The sequence below is a fragment of the Hippopotamus amphibius genome, chromosome 1, assembly GCF_030028045.1.
Source record: "Hippopotamus amphibius kiboko isolate mHipAmp2 chromosome 1, mHipAmp2.hap2, whole genome shotgun sequence".
In the NCBI taxonomy this organism is placed as follows: Eukaryota; Metazoa; Chordata; class Mammalia; order Artiodactyla; family Hippopotamidae; genus Hippopotamus; species Hippopotamus amphibius.
The window spans coordinates 237,298,410-237,316,577 of record NC_080186.1 but is presented as its reverse complement, the minus strand read 5'-3'; the positions used below and the strand labels follow the sequence as shown (position 1 = coordinate 237,316,577).

General features: G+C 39.1%; 1 protein-coding gene across 3 annotated transcripts in view; it reads left to right on the top strand.

Annotated features, from left to right (window-relative positions):
* Positions 1 to 17,262, top strand: part of PARP8 (poly(ADP-ribose) polymerase family member 8) — a 167,484-nt gene extending 150,222 nt beyond the window's left edge. Inside the window, exons 21-27 of one of the 3 annotated variants that reach the window (XM_057743761.1) lie at positions 590 to 702; positions 937 to 1,009; positions 2,068 to 2,137; positions 4,794 to 4,867; positions 6,006 to 6,075; positions 6,940 to 7,024; positions 16,887 to 17,262. In XM_057743761.1, coding sequence (XP_057599744.1) covers positions 590 to 702; positions 937 to 1,009; positions 2,068 to 2,137; positions 4,794 to 4,867; positions 6,006 to 6,075; positions 6,940 to 7,024; positions 16,887 to 16,989 — 588 coding nt within the window. In that variant the 3' untranslated portion in view covers positions 16,990 to 17,262. The other 2 variants (XM_057743760.1, XM_057743763.1) reach the window with 2 other exon arrangements.
* The last annotated feature ends 906 nt before the right edge of the window (positions 17,263 to 18,168 follow it).

Sequence of the window (18,168 nt, the reverse complement as noted above, 5' to 3'; positions counted from 1 at the left end):
TAAGTACATATATTCTTAGGTGAAAGGGCCACAATTAGAAAATTTTGTTAAGCAACTAATTGAAAAGATTTCGTTTTAATTTTTTCCGTGAATAAAGGGGTAAACCATAATTTGAATGTAGGCAATTTCTAATTTTATAAATATATGCAAACAAAGCATGATGATAATGTTCGCAGTTTTAAAGTCTTGAACTAACTTTTCTGCTTAGCAAACTCAGATATTTCCCCAGTTGAATAACTAGTGGATACTTAGGGAATTTCAATAATAAAAGTCTCAAAAAGAAATGTAATTAGGAAGGCAGATCTGCTTGAATGTGATTACGTAGCATATTCCAAAGCTAAATATAAATGACTTTGGCTTGTCTGTCTCCTGTTCCTTTTCCATTAGCCTAAAGAATTATCCTTCATGTCAGCAATTCCGTGTGATTTATCACTTATACAGGGTTTTTGTTACATGAATGATCCTGTTAAAATAAATTATTATGGTTTGAAGCTAGGTCATTCTTAGACCAGTAAAGTTTGAGCTTGTCATCAACCTGATGGAGTGTTACATTTGACGTGCTTTCCTGTGTGCTTATTTGAAATGGCAGCAGCTGAAGTTCATGCACACGCCGCACCAGTTCCTCCTCCTCAGCAGCCCCCCAGCCAAAGAATCCAACTTCAGAGCTGCCAAGAAGCTCTTCGGAAGCACCTTCGCGTTTCAGTGAGTGTGGCTTCATGTTGAGCGGGTGTGTCCCCTGCTCCGTCGTCCGCAGATGGGTGGGAGGCAGGCAGCCCCTTTTCGGAGCTGGCTCTTAGCACCGAACAGTCCACGGTGTGATACTTGAGTAGGAAACTCAGAACTCTGAGCGGGCACCACGACTTGATATGTGATGACTCCGTTCAGAGGTCACTGATTTCTGATTGTGCTTTTCCCTTCCCCTCCCCTTTGTTTTAGTGGCTCGCACATTGAAAACTGGCACTCCATCCTGAGGAATGGTCTGGTGGTTGCTTCTAATACACGACTGCAGGTAAAGTTTCTGATTGCTCTGACGAGACCTCGTTGTTCTTCAGTGTTGGAGCTCAGTAAGCAGTCCTGGTGTGCTTTTACTTGCAAAAAGGTGAAGCGTGTGAGCTTTAAAAAATTACATGGACTCTCTAATGGGCATATGTAATCTTCTTTTTCACAAAATAAGTCAAGCAACATTGACCTATACACAATATAGGGATGAAAAGAAAACTGTTTCCCTATGAGAAAATAGTAAAATCACTTTAAACGTAGGTCGGAAAAAACTATCACAAAAAAAGTTAAACCTTACACGAATTCTCTCTGCTAACCCAACACAAGTTTCTTGGGCACCCCCTCAGTGTGAATACTTTAACAGAGGAAAATGTAGGGCTAGGAATAAGCAAAGTGGAGACTGGACACCAAAGAGCTTTCACCTGTGCGAGATTGCGTACTCTGATGACAATTGGGATGATCCAGTCAAATACAAATGTCCATAAGTACACATTTATTGAAGTAATATTTGGTGCATACTAAACAGGGCATAAGGGCCCTAGAGAAAGATGATACGAGGGGATTTTAATTGTTCTGAGTAGTAGACCAGTTGAAGAGCTGCAGTTAATGGAATTCTCTGTACCTTAAACAATTTAGAGGAGGCTCAAAATGGGACGACAGTGTTGTATAAAGAAAATCTGAACAGGATATCTTGTTGATATACGAGCAGGTGAGTCCTCATCCACCTTCTGTCACGTGTTTCAGCCAGTTTTATTTTTGGTATTTTAGAGTCATTAACATAAGAGCCTACTCCAGTACGTTATACTAGGTGACTCCCTTTGTCGTCGGCAGGGTGGAAAATCTTTACCAAGGATTTTTTTCTCTGGCTGTCATTTTCCATATATCAATGCGCTCTGAATTTTAAGGACAAGGATATTAGTACTCTTTTTAAATTAGACCTTGGAATACGGGCTTTATCATTTTCGAAGAGCTAATGTTCCAGCAAGAGACCGATGGTCTTTTCCTGTGAAATATTAACATTTAAAACCATGGACTGACCACTTCCTCTCCCACCTCTTCCCGTCTTAGCTCCACGGTGCAATGTATGGAAGTGGAATCTATCTTAGTCCAATGTCAAGCATATCATTTGGCTACTCAGGTAAGCTTGTATTTCATTTCTAACCTCAAATTTGTGAGGTTTTTGTTGTTGTTATATATTCTGGGCACAATTTTTTTATCAAGTGAATGACGCTTGATATGTTTGTATAAAATTCATTTGGTAAATGTCAGAAGTGAAAACAAAGCTCACATAGCAAGATGAATTTATAATACTTCCCCTATTGTATAAGATGGAATATATGTTTTGTTAATTTCAAAAAAAAAAAAAAAAATTAAATTTTACTTTGTTAATTTTAATTTTGTTTCAGTGCTTTCTACATTTATTCCATGTACATTAAACATTGATAATATAGCAGGTACAAAGTATTATGTAGAGCACCAAAAAGTTTATGTACAAATTAACCCACTATCATTGAATGTAATTCTATATCATGCCAACTTTGTATCTTTGGATTATTATATATCCCATAAAAAAGTTTTAAGCAGTGAGGAAAACTTAGGATGAGAAAAACACCCGCAAAACCATCCTATTTGTTGACAATTTCTTGTTAATATTTTGGTGAGATTGATTGAAAAAAATATTTTGGAGTAAATTTGAAAGCATGTGCTGAAGAGGAGCCTCGTGAATTCAAAATATGGAAAGAATGATTACCAAGTTGTTAGCATTTGTAATCCTTAGGTAGTAAAATTTGGGGTGATTTTTTTTCTTTGAACGTAAAAATGTTTGGAATATTTCACAATAATCAGTATGGTTTTTTTTTTTAGAACAAAAACTTACTCTGTTTAAATGTAAAGTAATTATGCCCATTGTAAAGAAATTGAAACTACACAGAATTATATAAAATAACAAATGAAATTTTTTCCTCCTTTCCTATAATCCCAGTGTTCAGTGCATTCCCTTTAGACTTTTAAATGCTTTTGTAGTCATATACCTGCGTATGTAGTTGGTTTTGCTCACGTGCTTGTGTTGGGCGGGGGGGGGTGACATGATTCCATTAAACAACTTCAGGAGATGTCATTCACATGGTGCCTGTATGGTAAGTCTTGAGATCCTTATGTTATAGAAGAGGAGACTTAGAGAGGTCTAACAACTAGGAGAATATTAACCAAGCTTACCTGTCTGATTCCTTTGCCCAAGTTCTTGCTCTTTCAGCAAGTGGTTTCTCAGTGTTCCATCCCGACCTTTTCCAGAGCACGTATCCTAAGAGAACCAGGTGGGCTCTGTGTGCCTGTTCTGACCCAGCCTCAAACATCAGTGGCGCCACTTCCCACATGCAGTATTGGTCAAAGCGGTCCCAAGCCCCTGCACAGTCAAGGGCTGGGGAGTGAGACTCCATCTCCTGATGAAAGGGCGGCAGAGTCACACTGTAGAAGAGCATATTGCTTCAGTGATCTTTGAAAATACAATATGACAAAATAACACTAGGAAAATAAATATCAGAAGAATACGATAGTATAGGAAATAAAATAACATAGTTGAACAGGGAAGATGATTCAAATGAGCTTAAGTCAGACTCTAAATTGTATTAAAACAGAACACAATTTAAAAAAAGGAATGTAAAACCAATTTTAATAAATAAATACAACCTCAGCATAGATAAGGAAAACAAAATAAATCATCAAGTACTGTGATTTTCTGCTTCTTATACTGGTGTACGGGCTCCCTTAGGTAAGTTCATGGAAAGGTTTGTGGGGGGTACACAAATGAATGTGAAATTTGTCTATGTGAATGTTTGTCTGGAAAGAGGGTCCATAGCTTTCATTCGATTCTTTAAGTGTCCTTGATCTGAAAAAAAAAATGTAAGAACCTCTACAATAAGTTTTGAGGGCTGCAGGTCTAGGAGATAGAGAGCAGAACAGTCTTTCTGCATGTAATATCCTTGCCCATTCCTCAGCTTGACCCCACCCACTTCTGCACCTCTGGGGGAATGTCAGCCTTGGAAAATGCCTACATCCACGCCGTTTGCAATTTGGTCCATAGGCTTTTCCTATCTTCATTAAGCCTTTTATTGAAATAGCAACAAACAAACAGGCTTCTCAACTTCAGGATAGTAGATGAGCATTTTTAAATAAAGTATAGCTACAAATCTACCTATTATAAAACAGATAGGAATTTTAGTTCTGTTTTATCTGAAATATTTCACAGTGAAAAGCCATGGCATTAACAGTGTAAGTAAGACTTGTATCATAGAGAAAAGGACTTAAATAGTTTTCCTTTATTAAGAGGAATAGTAAATTCTCCAGGAACTGAGCATATATCAATAATTCAGGAAGTTAAGTTGCAGTATAAATACATTTTTCTGAAATTGTTCATATTCCCCACCCCTTCTCTTCTTCTAGTCACCAGATGATAAGAATGAAAGTTAGGTCCTAAAAGCCTTTTAAAATCAAGTTTTAAAAATTTTCTGATTATATCAATTTTACACAGGAAACGGTTCTATCCCTCTTTTCAATTCAGAGAAAAACAAACTGTGTTTTCTACTTTGGAACTTGACCAGCACTTCCAAAACCCACCGACTTTCCACCCCTTGTGCCCAGGGCACAGCAGCTGCCCACTCAGGGGCCTTTGTGATGGTCTGTGGCCTGATGCTGTTAAGCTTTTGCCTAAAGTGGAACTTTGCCGCGTAGATGGATTGTGTTTTGAGCTGCATCAAACAAGCTTTGTTCCTAACTTATTATTTTGCTGATGCTTTTAGGGATGAACAAGAAGCAGAAGGTGTCAGCCAAGGATGAGCCGGCTTCAAGCAGTAAAAACAGCAACGCATCACAGGTGTTGTAGCCACTCGGCTGACTGCGTCTGAGTGAACTAGCGCTCCCTTAGCCAGCAAGACTTCGATAAATACTGAGACTTTTTAAATCTACAGAATTATTTTAAGTGGTCATTACTTATACAGGAACAAAACTCACCCAAAAATGTAATAACCCAGATGTCTTTATTCAATAAATATTCAACACGCATTTATTGAGCTCCTACTGTAGTGCTGGACACCTCCTAGGTATTGGGCTACAGTGGTAAAATCAACGGTAGACAGATCCTTTTGGCACCTGCATTCTACTGAGTGGATATAAATAAGTTAAATGTATATTTAGATAGAAAGAGTGTAAACGGTGGTGATCCTGTGGAGAACTCAGGGAAAAGCGATGTGGGTGCTGTGGGGTGGGAGAGGAGACTAGAAGGAACGTTAAATGGGGTGGGCAGGAAAGGGTGCGCTCAGAAGGCTCTGTTTGAATGAAGGCCTGTAGGCGGTGAGTGCACAAGCCCTGTGGCTCTCCGGGAGAAAGGACGTTCCAGGCAGAGAGAAAAGCCAGCGCAAATCCCTGGTTGTTTCAGGGAAAACAGACATTGTGGACAAATTAAAATCCATCTGATGAATAATGTGACTTTAGATTTTTTTAAAAAAGAGAATAGCTAGTCTGGTGTCTGAAAACAAGAACAAAACCCCAGATTTTCTACATGAGATGTTTCTGAAACCTCTGTGACTTAATGATGCTATAAAAATGGATTGGTTTTGGATCGTTAGATGATCTAGAATAATTGATTTTAATGTTTGAAAAGATCATGCAAGTTTAATTTTGTTTCCCTCTGAATAGAGATGCTAGGCTTCCAGTAAAAATAAGTTTGAGTTCTAATTCTATGTTGTGAGGGTATTGAACTTTAATTTAGTATTTTTTAGTTTGCCTATTTTCTTGAGAATGATTTAGTTATGATTATGTACAGAAATTGTGATGTAACAAATATAGATTGACATTGAAAGGGAATTCGAGGATATTGCTGCTGGTCGAGATAGGCCTTTTTTAAAACTCTGGAGCTGTCTTAGTGACTATTCCTTTTTAATGATGATTCTTTTTTTTTCACTTGAGTGACTGTCCCATTTTCACTCTAATTTTTAAATTCTTTTGGAATTTAGTCACAGAAAAAAGGACAGCAATCCCAATTCCTGCAAAGCCGTAACTTAAAATGCATAGCCTTATGTGAAGGTAAGCTGAAAGTTTTACAGTCCTCATAGCCTGAATTTTCTATCTTACCTGTATTTAAGAATTTAAGCATGTTTGCAGAATGCTCATAATGGGCTGGTGAAAGCTTATTCCTTATGACCACCTCTGAGGGCACAAGTGGAAAATGCTTTCAACAGAGATCTTACAGGTTAAAACCAAAGAGCAGAATTGGCAAGAATTCAAACAGCACTATATTTTATTCTTGGCAGGTATTTCAGAATGGTGACTATCTCTTTCTGATCAAGTGTCGCTGATCGCTTTTGTTAATATACCCCTTCCTCTTTGCATTGGTTTCTGAATGTATAATACCATGAAAAATCTGAAAGATGAACCAAGTGCTGAGTAGATAACCCAGTAGGTGTTTCTTGTTCCTACACTGAACTTACTCTTCTATACTAAACTTAGGACAGAAAATTGATAGGCGATTTGCAGGATCACATACTTTCCTTTGTTCTTGCTTTAAATTCTGACTTTGGCTAAAAGTTCATTTTTTCCTGCTTGTGTTGGGAGTTTCAGTAGCCACTGTTAACTGTCTTTTAAGTTTTCAACGTTTGACAGCTGTAGAGGACACTAAGTTGCCTTCTACATAGTCCCCAAGTCAGGACCTATTTGCCATCATAGCACAAAAGTGATTTCATTCCTATTGTTATCCTAATCATATTCTAAACATAAGATTGTTAGTTGGCATTTCAGTGTTTCTGTTTACATTTCCTGATAGTTCAATAAGGTGAAAGGAACGTTTCTCGTATATTAATTTGTGCATGCATTTTTGCTTTTAGATTTCCAAGGGAAGGGATATGGTAACTTCGAATAAAATAGTTCTTTAATTTTACCTTCCTTTTGCAGTGATCACCTCACCTGACCTGCACAAACATGGAGAGATATGGGTCGTCCCAAATACGGACCATGTCTGCACACGATTCTTTTTTGTGTAAGTGTGAAGGCTTAAAATCCTGTGTTGCTGTCTTCTCCATAAGTGAGGTAGAGGTGATTATATTATTGTTTGGTCACTCTAGCTGCCGAGATATAACAGACAGGCCTTTTCTCATCAGCTTAATGTTTTTCTTTTATTTTAATAAGCTGTGAAAAACGGGAGTGTTTAAATGCTGTCAGCTTAGAAGAGTTGAAGAATAACGTGGTCTCTTTAACCACTGTCTGTATGTATGTGTGTGTACATGTGTATGTAAGTATATATACACACACGTACAGATCTTATATGTATCTAGATAGACATACACACACACATAAATGTACACATGTACTCTTTATAGATTTAAAAAAGTATTAGAACCGGGAGCGAGGAAAACAATAATGAGAAAGTCTTGTTCCTATAAAAAGTCGATCTGCCTTCCATATGACACAGGCTGGCATTGCAAGGCGTGTTAACGTGGGTTTTTGGACACAGCTGTAGCATAAGAGCTGCGCTGAAATACAAGAGCAGTATCTTTCCATCCCTAAATAAATAAATGAGTGCAGCAGACCTGTCTGATTTTTACCCACCTTTGCTTAATTCTCTACTTTTTCCCGTGCCTGAGCCTTCTTCATCCACGGTCCTGTCACAGAAAGGACCTCAAGGAAGAGTTGAGTATATCTGTTTTGTGCTTTTATGTAGTTTTCTAAAAAGAAGCTGAAAAAGTGTACTGACTTGTTTTGTAAGCTGTGTCAAAACGCCTGAATCATGATTACTCCAGTATATAGCGTGGCTGCAGCGTGCTTCATCTGCAGCCTTTAACCTGTTAGCTTACTTGACAGGCGGTGAAGATTTTGTGAACTGCTTGGCTTTCTTTTGGATGGTCTGAAAATTATGACTTTCTTATGATCTAGATTTGTATATCATGTATTTGTCGATCTTTGGTGTTTAAGATACGTATTAAAGTATAGATTACATAGTATGAGACATATACCTACCTATAGATTTCATTCTTAATGGCGAGGCAGCCGTGAGTACAGTGAAAAGAGCCCCCTGCTTTTGATCAGACAGTTTGTGTCTAGGCTCACCAGTGATTAGAGGTGACATTAGCCCAGCTGCATAACCTCTCTGAGCTTCCCCAGTAGATACAATATAACATCAATAGATACAGTAGACCAATATACCTGTATCAGTTAGCATCCCAACAAGAAACCACTGGCCCTCGAGAAACATGGTAATTTCTATCATTCACAATTAGATACCTTACAAAAGTGTGGTTATAGGGAAATCATAGGTCTAATACAGTAACCTGGATCTAGTAGCACCATCGCTATTATACGTTCTCAGGTCCAAAAAGATAAGAATAAGAAGCAGGTGTCAGAACCTGGTAGGAGAGCCATTTCTAGTGTATTAGCTTTGAAAGGAGTCACGGCCCTCCGTTCAGAGATGTAGGCATCCCAAGATGACCTTGTGGGGCTGGAACCAAGCAGAACCTTGACCTCACCCTCCCCACGGGCCAGACGCTACCAGACGCTAGAGGGCAGCGGAGCATCCTGCCTGAGCCCATGCGGGTCGGCCTGCTGGGGCAGAAGGCGGGGTGGAGCCGGGCGCGCGGGGCTCTGGCGGCTCCCAGGACAGCCGGCTGCGGGCTGAGGGTATGATTCAGGGTGAGGTTACAGCGCAGCGCAGGTGTCCGCTGAGAGGCACTCACGGGATGTGTCTTCCCTTCTTCTTTCTTGCTCATCTTGACTGCCATCCGTTGTGAGGAGACTGGCCTTGCAACAGACGCCTCCGATCATACAATTATTTCATTGTGTGAGCTGGAGATTTTCACGGAAAAGGAACTCCAGAGTCCTTTCCTTCGTCTGTCGTTAATCAGTTAATCTGCTCCTTTTAGCGTCTTGCTAAAGTTCAAATTTGCTGAGCTAAATAAACAACTTTAGGTATGGAAGTAGGCAGGAAACATTTCTGGTATTATTTCTTTGAAGTTTTACATAAATTAATTTGTAAACTAAATCCGTAGGGGTATATGTGCGGGTATGTGTAGGTGTGTGTTGACTGGAAAGAAAGGCGTCTGTATTTCATAAGAAAAAAAGTGAGGAAAGACTATCTGGAGAAAAGAGAAGAAAATACTTTCAGTATACTCAGATACTTTGCAAATAATGCAGAAGAAAAAATTCTGTTAAGGGAATGATTTTCATTTCTTTATAAACACAAATGAGATTTCATCCCTTTTTTGCGCTACTGCAGGAGAGAAGGGACTAATTAAGGAAAATTGATAAGATTCAAAACACATCAAAAGGAGAATCCACTCACTAATTGCTGTGCATTCTAGTTAGAGCCGCAGGAGAGAAGGGACTAATTAAGGAAAATTGATAAGATTCAAAACACATCAAAAGGAGAATCCACTCACTAATTGCTGTGCATTCTAGTTAGAGCCATCAGTCTCTTCCTGTATAAAAGATGCAGTCACACGAGTTTTACTGGTGACCTGCTTCTCTAGTGAATGGTAACATCCAGGAAGAGAGCAAACTGAGGAGAAAGAAGTGAGTTATCACAAATATACCATAATCAGACAGAAACTCAAATTTCTGTTCTTATTTTATTCTTTTTTTTTTTTTACACACAATACGTGATCTCTAAAGTTACATGTTTTGCCTGATGACTAGAATATAAATTAGTGAGGCCTCCTTTTTTAATCTGTTACTAAGTGAAAATATTAAAAATTACAATAAATTCTATGCTAATCTGCTTTCCAGAATGAAGGAGCTTAAATAAATAAGTAAATAAACAAAAAAACAAAACAGTCATATAATATCCTAATTACATTCTTCTTAACAAGTAAACAATAACAGAGAATGAGAGAAAAATGGGGGAAACTTTAGGCAACAGGGTACCAGAAAAAGTTAAAAGTAAAATTTAAAGGAAGATATCTGTTAGAAGAAAAAAAAAGAGAGAGAATAAGAAGTTTGAAAATTTTTTGGAAAATTCTAAAAATGAATAAACTTAATCAGCTAGAAATGCTTCAGACAAAAAGTAATAATTCAGATGCTAAGAACAGATTCCAGCCAGTTTTGAGTGTCTAGGAATTGTTGCTGGAGCTTGATTTCATTACTGACCTTGAGACCAAAGGCACTAAGGTCAGTATGTAGAAGCAAGGCAGCTATTTTAAAAAGGGCCAGAAGTCGGGCTTAAGCAGGGGATATGAGAGCCACATAAACACAGCGTGCTCCAGTCATATACAACAAAAATGTTACTTCACAGTGAAATGGGGATTTTAAAGCTAGAGAGGAAGACTTACTATTGGTATTTTCCGTAAATGGGAATAAATAGTAAAATCCACGAGAAGGCGATGGGTGATCTGGCAGGTTGACAGAGCAGGTGTGTCTGGTGCCAGGGGCACCCCGGGCCGCACTGCCCTCACCACTGCCATTGGGAAAACTCGGAGAGGTGGGAGTGTGTCTTCTCCCTCAGCTGTCTGGGACCGAGGAAAGGTGAAGCGCCACCAGGTTTTTGCATCTTGCTTATCTGATGTTACAACCTGCACGTTTAATGCTTTAGTGGTTCTTTGATTTAGAGCAGGCAGATCTGCAAATGAATTGTTTCCATATTTTCTCTGTTACGACTATTTAAGGTATATATTTCTCAAAACATTTCAAGAAGTTCAGAAATTGAGGAGCAGGAAGGACCAAATAAAACAGACCATCCGCAGAAAAGTGATGCGGGGTATTTTCAGGTTCTTGAGTCAAGCAGATCTCAGTGCTAAATAAATACCAGGAATTCCTATCTAAAGTCTATGTTACCTTTTAAGGTCTAGCTCAGATACCACCTCTTCCATGAAGCTCCTAATGGAAATGAATCTCTCTTCCTAGTATTCCTACAGCTCAGAACAGAACTTCCACTTAAAATTCAGTGTATTCATTGTATCTGACTCTCCCACGAGGCTGTGAACTCCTGAAGGGAAGACTTCTACTCTTGTTTTTTTTACTGTCCTGTGTGCCCTGCACCACCTTGCATGGTACCTGGTGCATAGTTGCTTGTCACTAAATTTTTAACAAATGAGCAACAACAAGAAAAGGCAAAAAGGAAGATATTTTGGAATATGTATGGCTTTTGTTTTAGGTCAAAGTTTGAACTATATCTAAAAGTGTAGCTACAAGAAACGTTTATAAAATAAGAACTGTGTAGTGGCCATTACGTGAACTGAGAGATACCTTGCGTCATGATTTTGCAGAAGATACACCGTGTTTGAGCGGGAACGTAGCGAGGAGACAGCTTACTTGTGAAGTTAGAAGACAGGACGTTCAGTCGTGGCTCACCGACATGAGCTGTGCGACCTCACGCTCATACGATCCGGGAGCTTTGCTTTATCCCGTCTCTGATGAATCCAGTTTCTCTGTCTCTAACCCAGATCTCTTCCCAAGACTGAAACTGCCACATCCCTCCCCTGCTCAGGAGTCTTTGATAGCTGCTGGCTGCTCCCAGGACGACGTCCAGTCTCCTTTACGGAGGGAACCGGCTGGCCCCTCGGTGCTCGGTCCTTCCTTCACCGCCCGCTGCGGCCCCGCGGTCCTCACCGCCCGCCCTTTCTGCCCGCAGCCTGCGCTGCGCTGGGGTTTCCAGGCGCCGCGCTCTCGCGCTTTCCTTTCTCCATTCCTCTTGGATCCTCGCGTCCGTTTTCTTCCCTCGTGGGGTTGATCTGATTCCCACCCCGCGCTTAAGGCTTGGTGTATGTCCTCCCTCCTCCCAGAAACGTCCCTCGATGCTTTGCTGCTCCTTTTTGTTACTGTGTAATAGCCTGGGCATGTTTTATTACCGGATTGTCCTTCTTTTAGGCTTTGTCTTCTCCTTTACGCAGCACACCTCTTGAGATGGGGGAACTGCACACCTTATTTGTGTTTGCGCGCCTAGCACAGTGCTTGGCAGATAGGTAGGAATGAATGAAATGCCCATTTTATAACTGCCTGCTGGGTATTTCGTCCCCCAAAGTCCACCAATACCTTAAAATCATTATGTACAAAGTGGAACCCGTTATTGCTGTAGTTTTCAGTTTCTTTTTCCTTGCTCACTAGTCATCCGTTCCCAAGTACATCTTTTCAGTTTTCTTCTGTAAACATCTTTGTCTCCACGGGTGGCATTCTCTCCTCTAGAGCATACCAAAAGATTGCTAGTTATTTTCCGTGCTTCTAATTTCTTCATTGCTCCTAATCTATTTTTTACAGTGCCAGATTTTTTAAACATTACCATTATTACATTAGTGATATCTGTTCAATGTACAGAAACTAAAATCAAAGGTTAGCAGAAAGAGAGACAGTCACCCATCATATTCCTACTTAGAGTTAACTGTGGTTAATAAGATCATGCAATTTATACCACATATTTTTCCAAAAGGAGAGTTTGATTATTCCTTGTTCATACAGGCCAGTAGTTATTAACAAACAAAAAGATGACCTTCTACCACATAGTGCCTATCTGACCTGACTGCAATGACCCACACAGACCACTGATTGAATAAAATGATCACCCGAGCCATTTCTTGAAAAAAGCTTGGAATTGTTCTCCCCGCTGCTGTGCCTTTGCTTTCTCAGCAGCTCAGGCTTTAGCCAGTCTTTCCGGGCTTAGCGCTGTGGGCTTTTCCCTGGGGCCCTTCCCAGCATCCTGCTCAGACACGGTATCAGTCTTCACTGAGTTCTGCTTGCCCTTTCTTTGGGTCACCCAGGCTGCCTTGTCCTCCAGTTGTTTGCATAACTCTGTTATCTCCCCTAGTAAAATGCAAATTCTGTCCATGTTCGGGAACCTTACAGCTTGTGCAGAAACACTTAATACATCTTGAATGAAAGCAACGACAAAAGACTGGATGTTCTGACTTAATGAAGAGATTTATACGTGGGCCGTGAAGCAGACAGTACACTTACAGCATGAGATTTCTTATAGGATCTTTGGAGAAGTGCTGGGTATCCTTCAGTTCGCAGTGAATTTCTCCTCTCTGTGGCTAATGAAAAACAGTGCTGTCATTTCTGGGTTCCAGATTTAGGGAGTCAGAAAACAAATGTAAGTGTACCGATCTTAAAACGGTCACAGAGCTGCTATAATCACTCTGAAAATAAAAGTTGTCAATACATTTGTTTTTGTCCATGAATTTTCCTGACATACCAAAGAGAACTCCAGATAGCTAAGTTTCATCTATTGTCTTATTTTCTCTCTCATAGCTTCTAAAGCAAATTGGTTTGTTTGAAAAATGATTTCATTTTTCCTTCTTCAGAAAACCCCAGTCAAGTGTATCATTTCCCTACTGACATCATTCTTGCTGTATTTATTTTTTTTAATTTTGCTGCTTTCTGGACGTAAGTGAGCTTCAGTGTTATATTAACAGCTTAGTCTGCAATAGTAATAAATAGCTGCAAAATAGTCTGTATGTTATATTGTAATAAATGTCCTAATGCCACTAGTAATTCATATATCTAAGCCCTGCTGGTTGACCAATCAGATGGTAGTAGGTTTTACCTTTATCATTGTATATGCTTCATGGATTGACACCTGAATGCCTTTGACTGATTTTACCCTTCAGCCCACAGCTGTTGTACTTGCTTGCAGGCTTCATAGACAATGGAAAAAGAAGCATTTTTCTTAATACTTTCAATCTCAATCTCTCACTCTTGCCCGCTGTTCTCTTCTCCTTCTATGCTCTTTCTATAAATTAGTATAGTTTCTTTAAAGAATGTGAGTCTCACCTCCTCTCCATTAACTGCAGATGCTTTTTAAGTGTCAGTGAGTGTATAATACTTGGGTGTAGCACACGGTTCCATTTGACTGGGAAATAGAGTGCGGGAGGAGGGAGGGGTCTTGCCCAGAGAGGAGGTTTAGGTTTGGATTATGAAGGGCCCAGGCGTGCCGTGCCAGGGACACTGAATTTTGTTGGGCAGGTAAAGCCAAGGCCATTTGCATCACTGTAGCAGGGCAGAGAATAGTCTTGTAGGAGGGTTGGTGGGGATAAGTGTCGAGATAGAAGGATCAGTTACAATGTCATCACAGTAGTCTAGGTCAGAGCGTTTCTCCCTACAAAAAGAAATGAGTTTGACACTGTGACTTCGGAAAAAACAGTCTTACTTTGTCTGGTTCAGTCAGTACTCTCTGCCCTACTCTACTCTAATTTCATTGAAAAATGCTGGCCTGGACAACCTAAATTAATTTCAAAGCCCGCTAACTGTACACAACCTGCAACTTGAAAATCACCCATTTAGATGAACGATAATGAAGGCCTAAACGAAGGTGACGGTATCAGATGGAGAGAAGATGCAAATGGGGATAACTAGATAAATGGAAGCAACATAACTTGATGATGTGTTGGATTTGGGCACATGGAATAGCCAAGAATGAGGGAAGTTTTCTTGTTGGTAGAGAGGGTAGATGATGGTACTTCAAATTGAGACATTGATAGAGTAGAAAGGAGTAGTTGGTTTTGAATTAAGAAGTTTGGTTCAGTTTTGAATATACCACCTCTGTGATTTCTGGAGGAAACTTATAATCAGGGAAAGATGTGAGGATTGGGGATACAGTTTTAGGAATCAGCATGTGGTTGATAGTTACGACAGTGGGAGAGACTAAACTGAAGTGAGTTTGCACGTCATAAAAAGAGAGAACACTGAGGAGCGAATCATGGATAAGACCGGCGTGGAAACGGGAGGCCAGGGAAGAGAATGCAGTGAGAGAGACTGAGAACTAATCATCAAAGGGCCAGCGAGGGAGGGAAGAAGTGATATAGCTTTAAGAAAAAGGGCAGTCAGCCGTAACACATGCTGCAGACGTAGCGGATACAGCCTTCTGAATTCCTCAGCTGGGAGGCCATCGGTGACCACTGTCAGTACTTCTCAGTAGAGTCGGAGGAGCTAAAGAATGATTGCAGTGGGTTGAGGGAAAACTGAGACGTTATAATGCATTACAGACAAACCTTAATCAAGGTCAACTTTAAATCGAAAAGAATAGAGTTGGTAATATGTAGGCTGGTATCTTTCAAGCCGAAAATATCTTATTCAATGTTGTATCCAAAGTATAGAGGACATAGGAGATGTGTTGACTGTACCCAAAATGCCAAAAAGATAGAACAGACATAAACACCTATTAAGAAGTTTAGGATGGAGACACATGGTGGACTGGTATCTGAAATTGGGAGGCCGTCTAGAACCAAAACAGTTCTAAGACCTGCCGCTCTTCCCACCTCCCTCAAAGCACTGTGGTTTTCTTTGTGTCTGCTTCATTTGATTTTTGTCATCTCTTTTGCCTTCCATAACCTGTGTCCTAGAGGCGCTAGCCCAATTGGGTTGGTAAAACACCATTATCCCCTTTGGGCCGAGCCTGTGAGCCTGGTTGCTTCCCAAGCCTTGGCCAGCGTTATGGGTGGCTGAGCTTACCCTTGGTCCAGTGAGTAGCCAGGATTTATACAAAAACCAGGCTAACGTATTTTACTTGCCCAGTAAAATATGTCTTCACACAGTTTGCTACAAAACACCCATTTAGATCTGGGTAATTCTCAAGCATTTCACTTTACACATTCTCTTGTTTGTAACGGAGCACTTACTGTTTGATCTCCTGAGAAAGTAGTTACAACTGGGCTTTGTACCACAGATCCCATTCCTTTTTTTTTAATATTTCACCTTTGGGTGCCTTATGTATACACACGTGTGTGTGTATTTGCACGGTAAGAATTAACCAAGTAGGCAACTTTGGGCCATTTCTTAGGAGTTTAAACTTGATACAAATGCAGTTATCACTAGGTTTTTAAGCAGTTGATGATGTAAGGACCTAAGTTCTCATTGTTATATGTCATCTATTTCATTTTTGTGTGTTGTGCTGTTTCAGGAGAATTTAAGTATGCTGAGGAAGAGACGGGCACACATTAATCTTTGAGACACTATGCTTACACCCCTGGTTATCTATTTTGAAGTAATTACCACTTCTCTAAAGCTTCTGTCTTGAAGTCATTTTTATGAAGTAAAATTAATTCATCACCTATTCTACTCTGAATATTATCATGGAAGTTTAAAAATTCGTTCTTGGGAAATTCTTATTGCCCAAGTAAGTTTATTTGAGGAAATGAATCATTATCTAAAATGTAATTCTTTCTTTCTAAAGGACTTAGTAATTGCTGTCCTTTAATGTTATATTTTCACTTCTATTGATTGGCTAACTTAGCAGACTTGCATCCTTATGTGTAGTACCAGCATAAATAAGAATATTGCTGTAGTCGGACTAAATAGAGCAACCAGTGATTAAAAAAACTGCAGCACTGATTACAACAGAATAATAATTAGAAGGCAAGAATGGCAAAGGAGAAATGGTGGAGAGCGATTTTTCTGAGAGTGTCACTGATCAGAAAATAAAGAAATGACTGAAGTAGGAGTGGAATCCAAGGAACATAAACCTGAAGTCAGCGTGTGCTTTCTCAGCAGCCTTCACATAACAACCGTTATGGGAAAATGTTCACAGAGCCAAAGACACTGGGGTGTTTCCTGTATCTCAGACAATGCTTTATGTGGGGTTAAAAAGTTAAAATTAAGAAGGAACAGGCACATCAGGGCACAGCATAGACTGATCACGTGGTTAGTCATGGGAACTCTTCTGTGCTCTTAAATACGACTGAGAAACAGCTGTCTCTTGCCCTTGATTCCCTTGGACTGCACTTCAGGTATCAGATAGCATTTCTAAGCTGTCTTAGATGCCTTGCATGCTTTAGGGTGTTTTTGAACATTTCTTCTTCTTTTCTTTTCTTTTTTCTTTTTTTTTTTCTTTTTTGATATCTGAAAGAGATTTGTATTTAATGAAAATAATTTGTACAAAGGTGAGTTTAACAGTAGAATGTTTTATGTTTCTGTGTCTTGTGTTTTAGCTACGAAGATGGCCAAGTGGGAGACACAAATATTAACACACAAGAAGGAGGCATTCACAAAGAGATCCTTCGAGTAATTGGTAATCAAACTGCTACTGGTTAAAGGACCACCATTTAATTAACGTGATTTGAAAGCCTTCCTCGGGTTCAAAGCTGGATTTTGAACTGAAGAAGATGATAAAATAATTTATTGTTATTATAAACAAAATTAACCCTTTGAATACTGATTTTTTCTTAGTATTTCTAAGTATCTCATTAAATACCTAAAATGGTATAAAATTTATCAATTGTAGGGTTATGGAATCTAGTAATAAAATTACAACAGCACTTAAACTGAAGTTTGGGTTGCTCACACAATAAACAGTTTGAAAAAACAGTTTTGTGCTGATATTTTTATATTAAACTCTTTAATTGGAGATTTGGTATTGTATACCGACATCTTAGGGTACCAAAATAGAACTGAAAACATTTTATAATGGCTTCTAAATCTATACGATACTTTGCAATAAGTATACTGTTTGCACATTCTGATGTGCTATATAATTAGCGGTATGAACATTCGAATGTTTTGGGGAGGGATGTTTCCTAATCTGTTACTTTTCCTTATACACATGCAGTTAGGTCTTAGATGCAGTGCTTTGCTCCAAAGTATGTACTATACATGCTATAGATTCATGCGTCAGAACGTATGCTTGTGCATATGTGGGTGTACGTACACGTATGTGTATTTCAGCAGCGGAGATGGTGCATCTCCGCAATTCTGTTCTCATTCAATGGAAAGAAAGTAATACTCAGTAAGAAAATAATATTCTCTCTGGACGTAAACCAAGATATGAGCCAAATTCACCACCGCTCATTCACTGAAAATATTTGCAAACAAGTTTTCTATTTGTTTAAAGAATTTTCCCCTCAGTTAAAATTTAACTCTTTATAATGTTATAATTTGGGGACCGTAGATGCCCCGGAGGACTAAATCTATATTCAAATGATAATGTGTTTAAAAGAAAGGCCTCAGAATTTAAGCAAACTATATATATATATATATTTTTTTTTTTTATTTCCTACAGTGGAACATTTTTTACATTTATTTATACCACACCAGCATTTTTATATTTTTTCATCTAATACCTCTGCTTATTTTTTTTCATATTGAGAAAGAAGACAAACTTTGAAGTTTCTTTTATATTAAAAGAACATAAATGAGTTTATAGAGAACAGTAACACCAGCTCTCAGCATTCTCTCGAGAGTCATGTGTGCATCAAAATCATTTCTGTTTTCTTT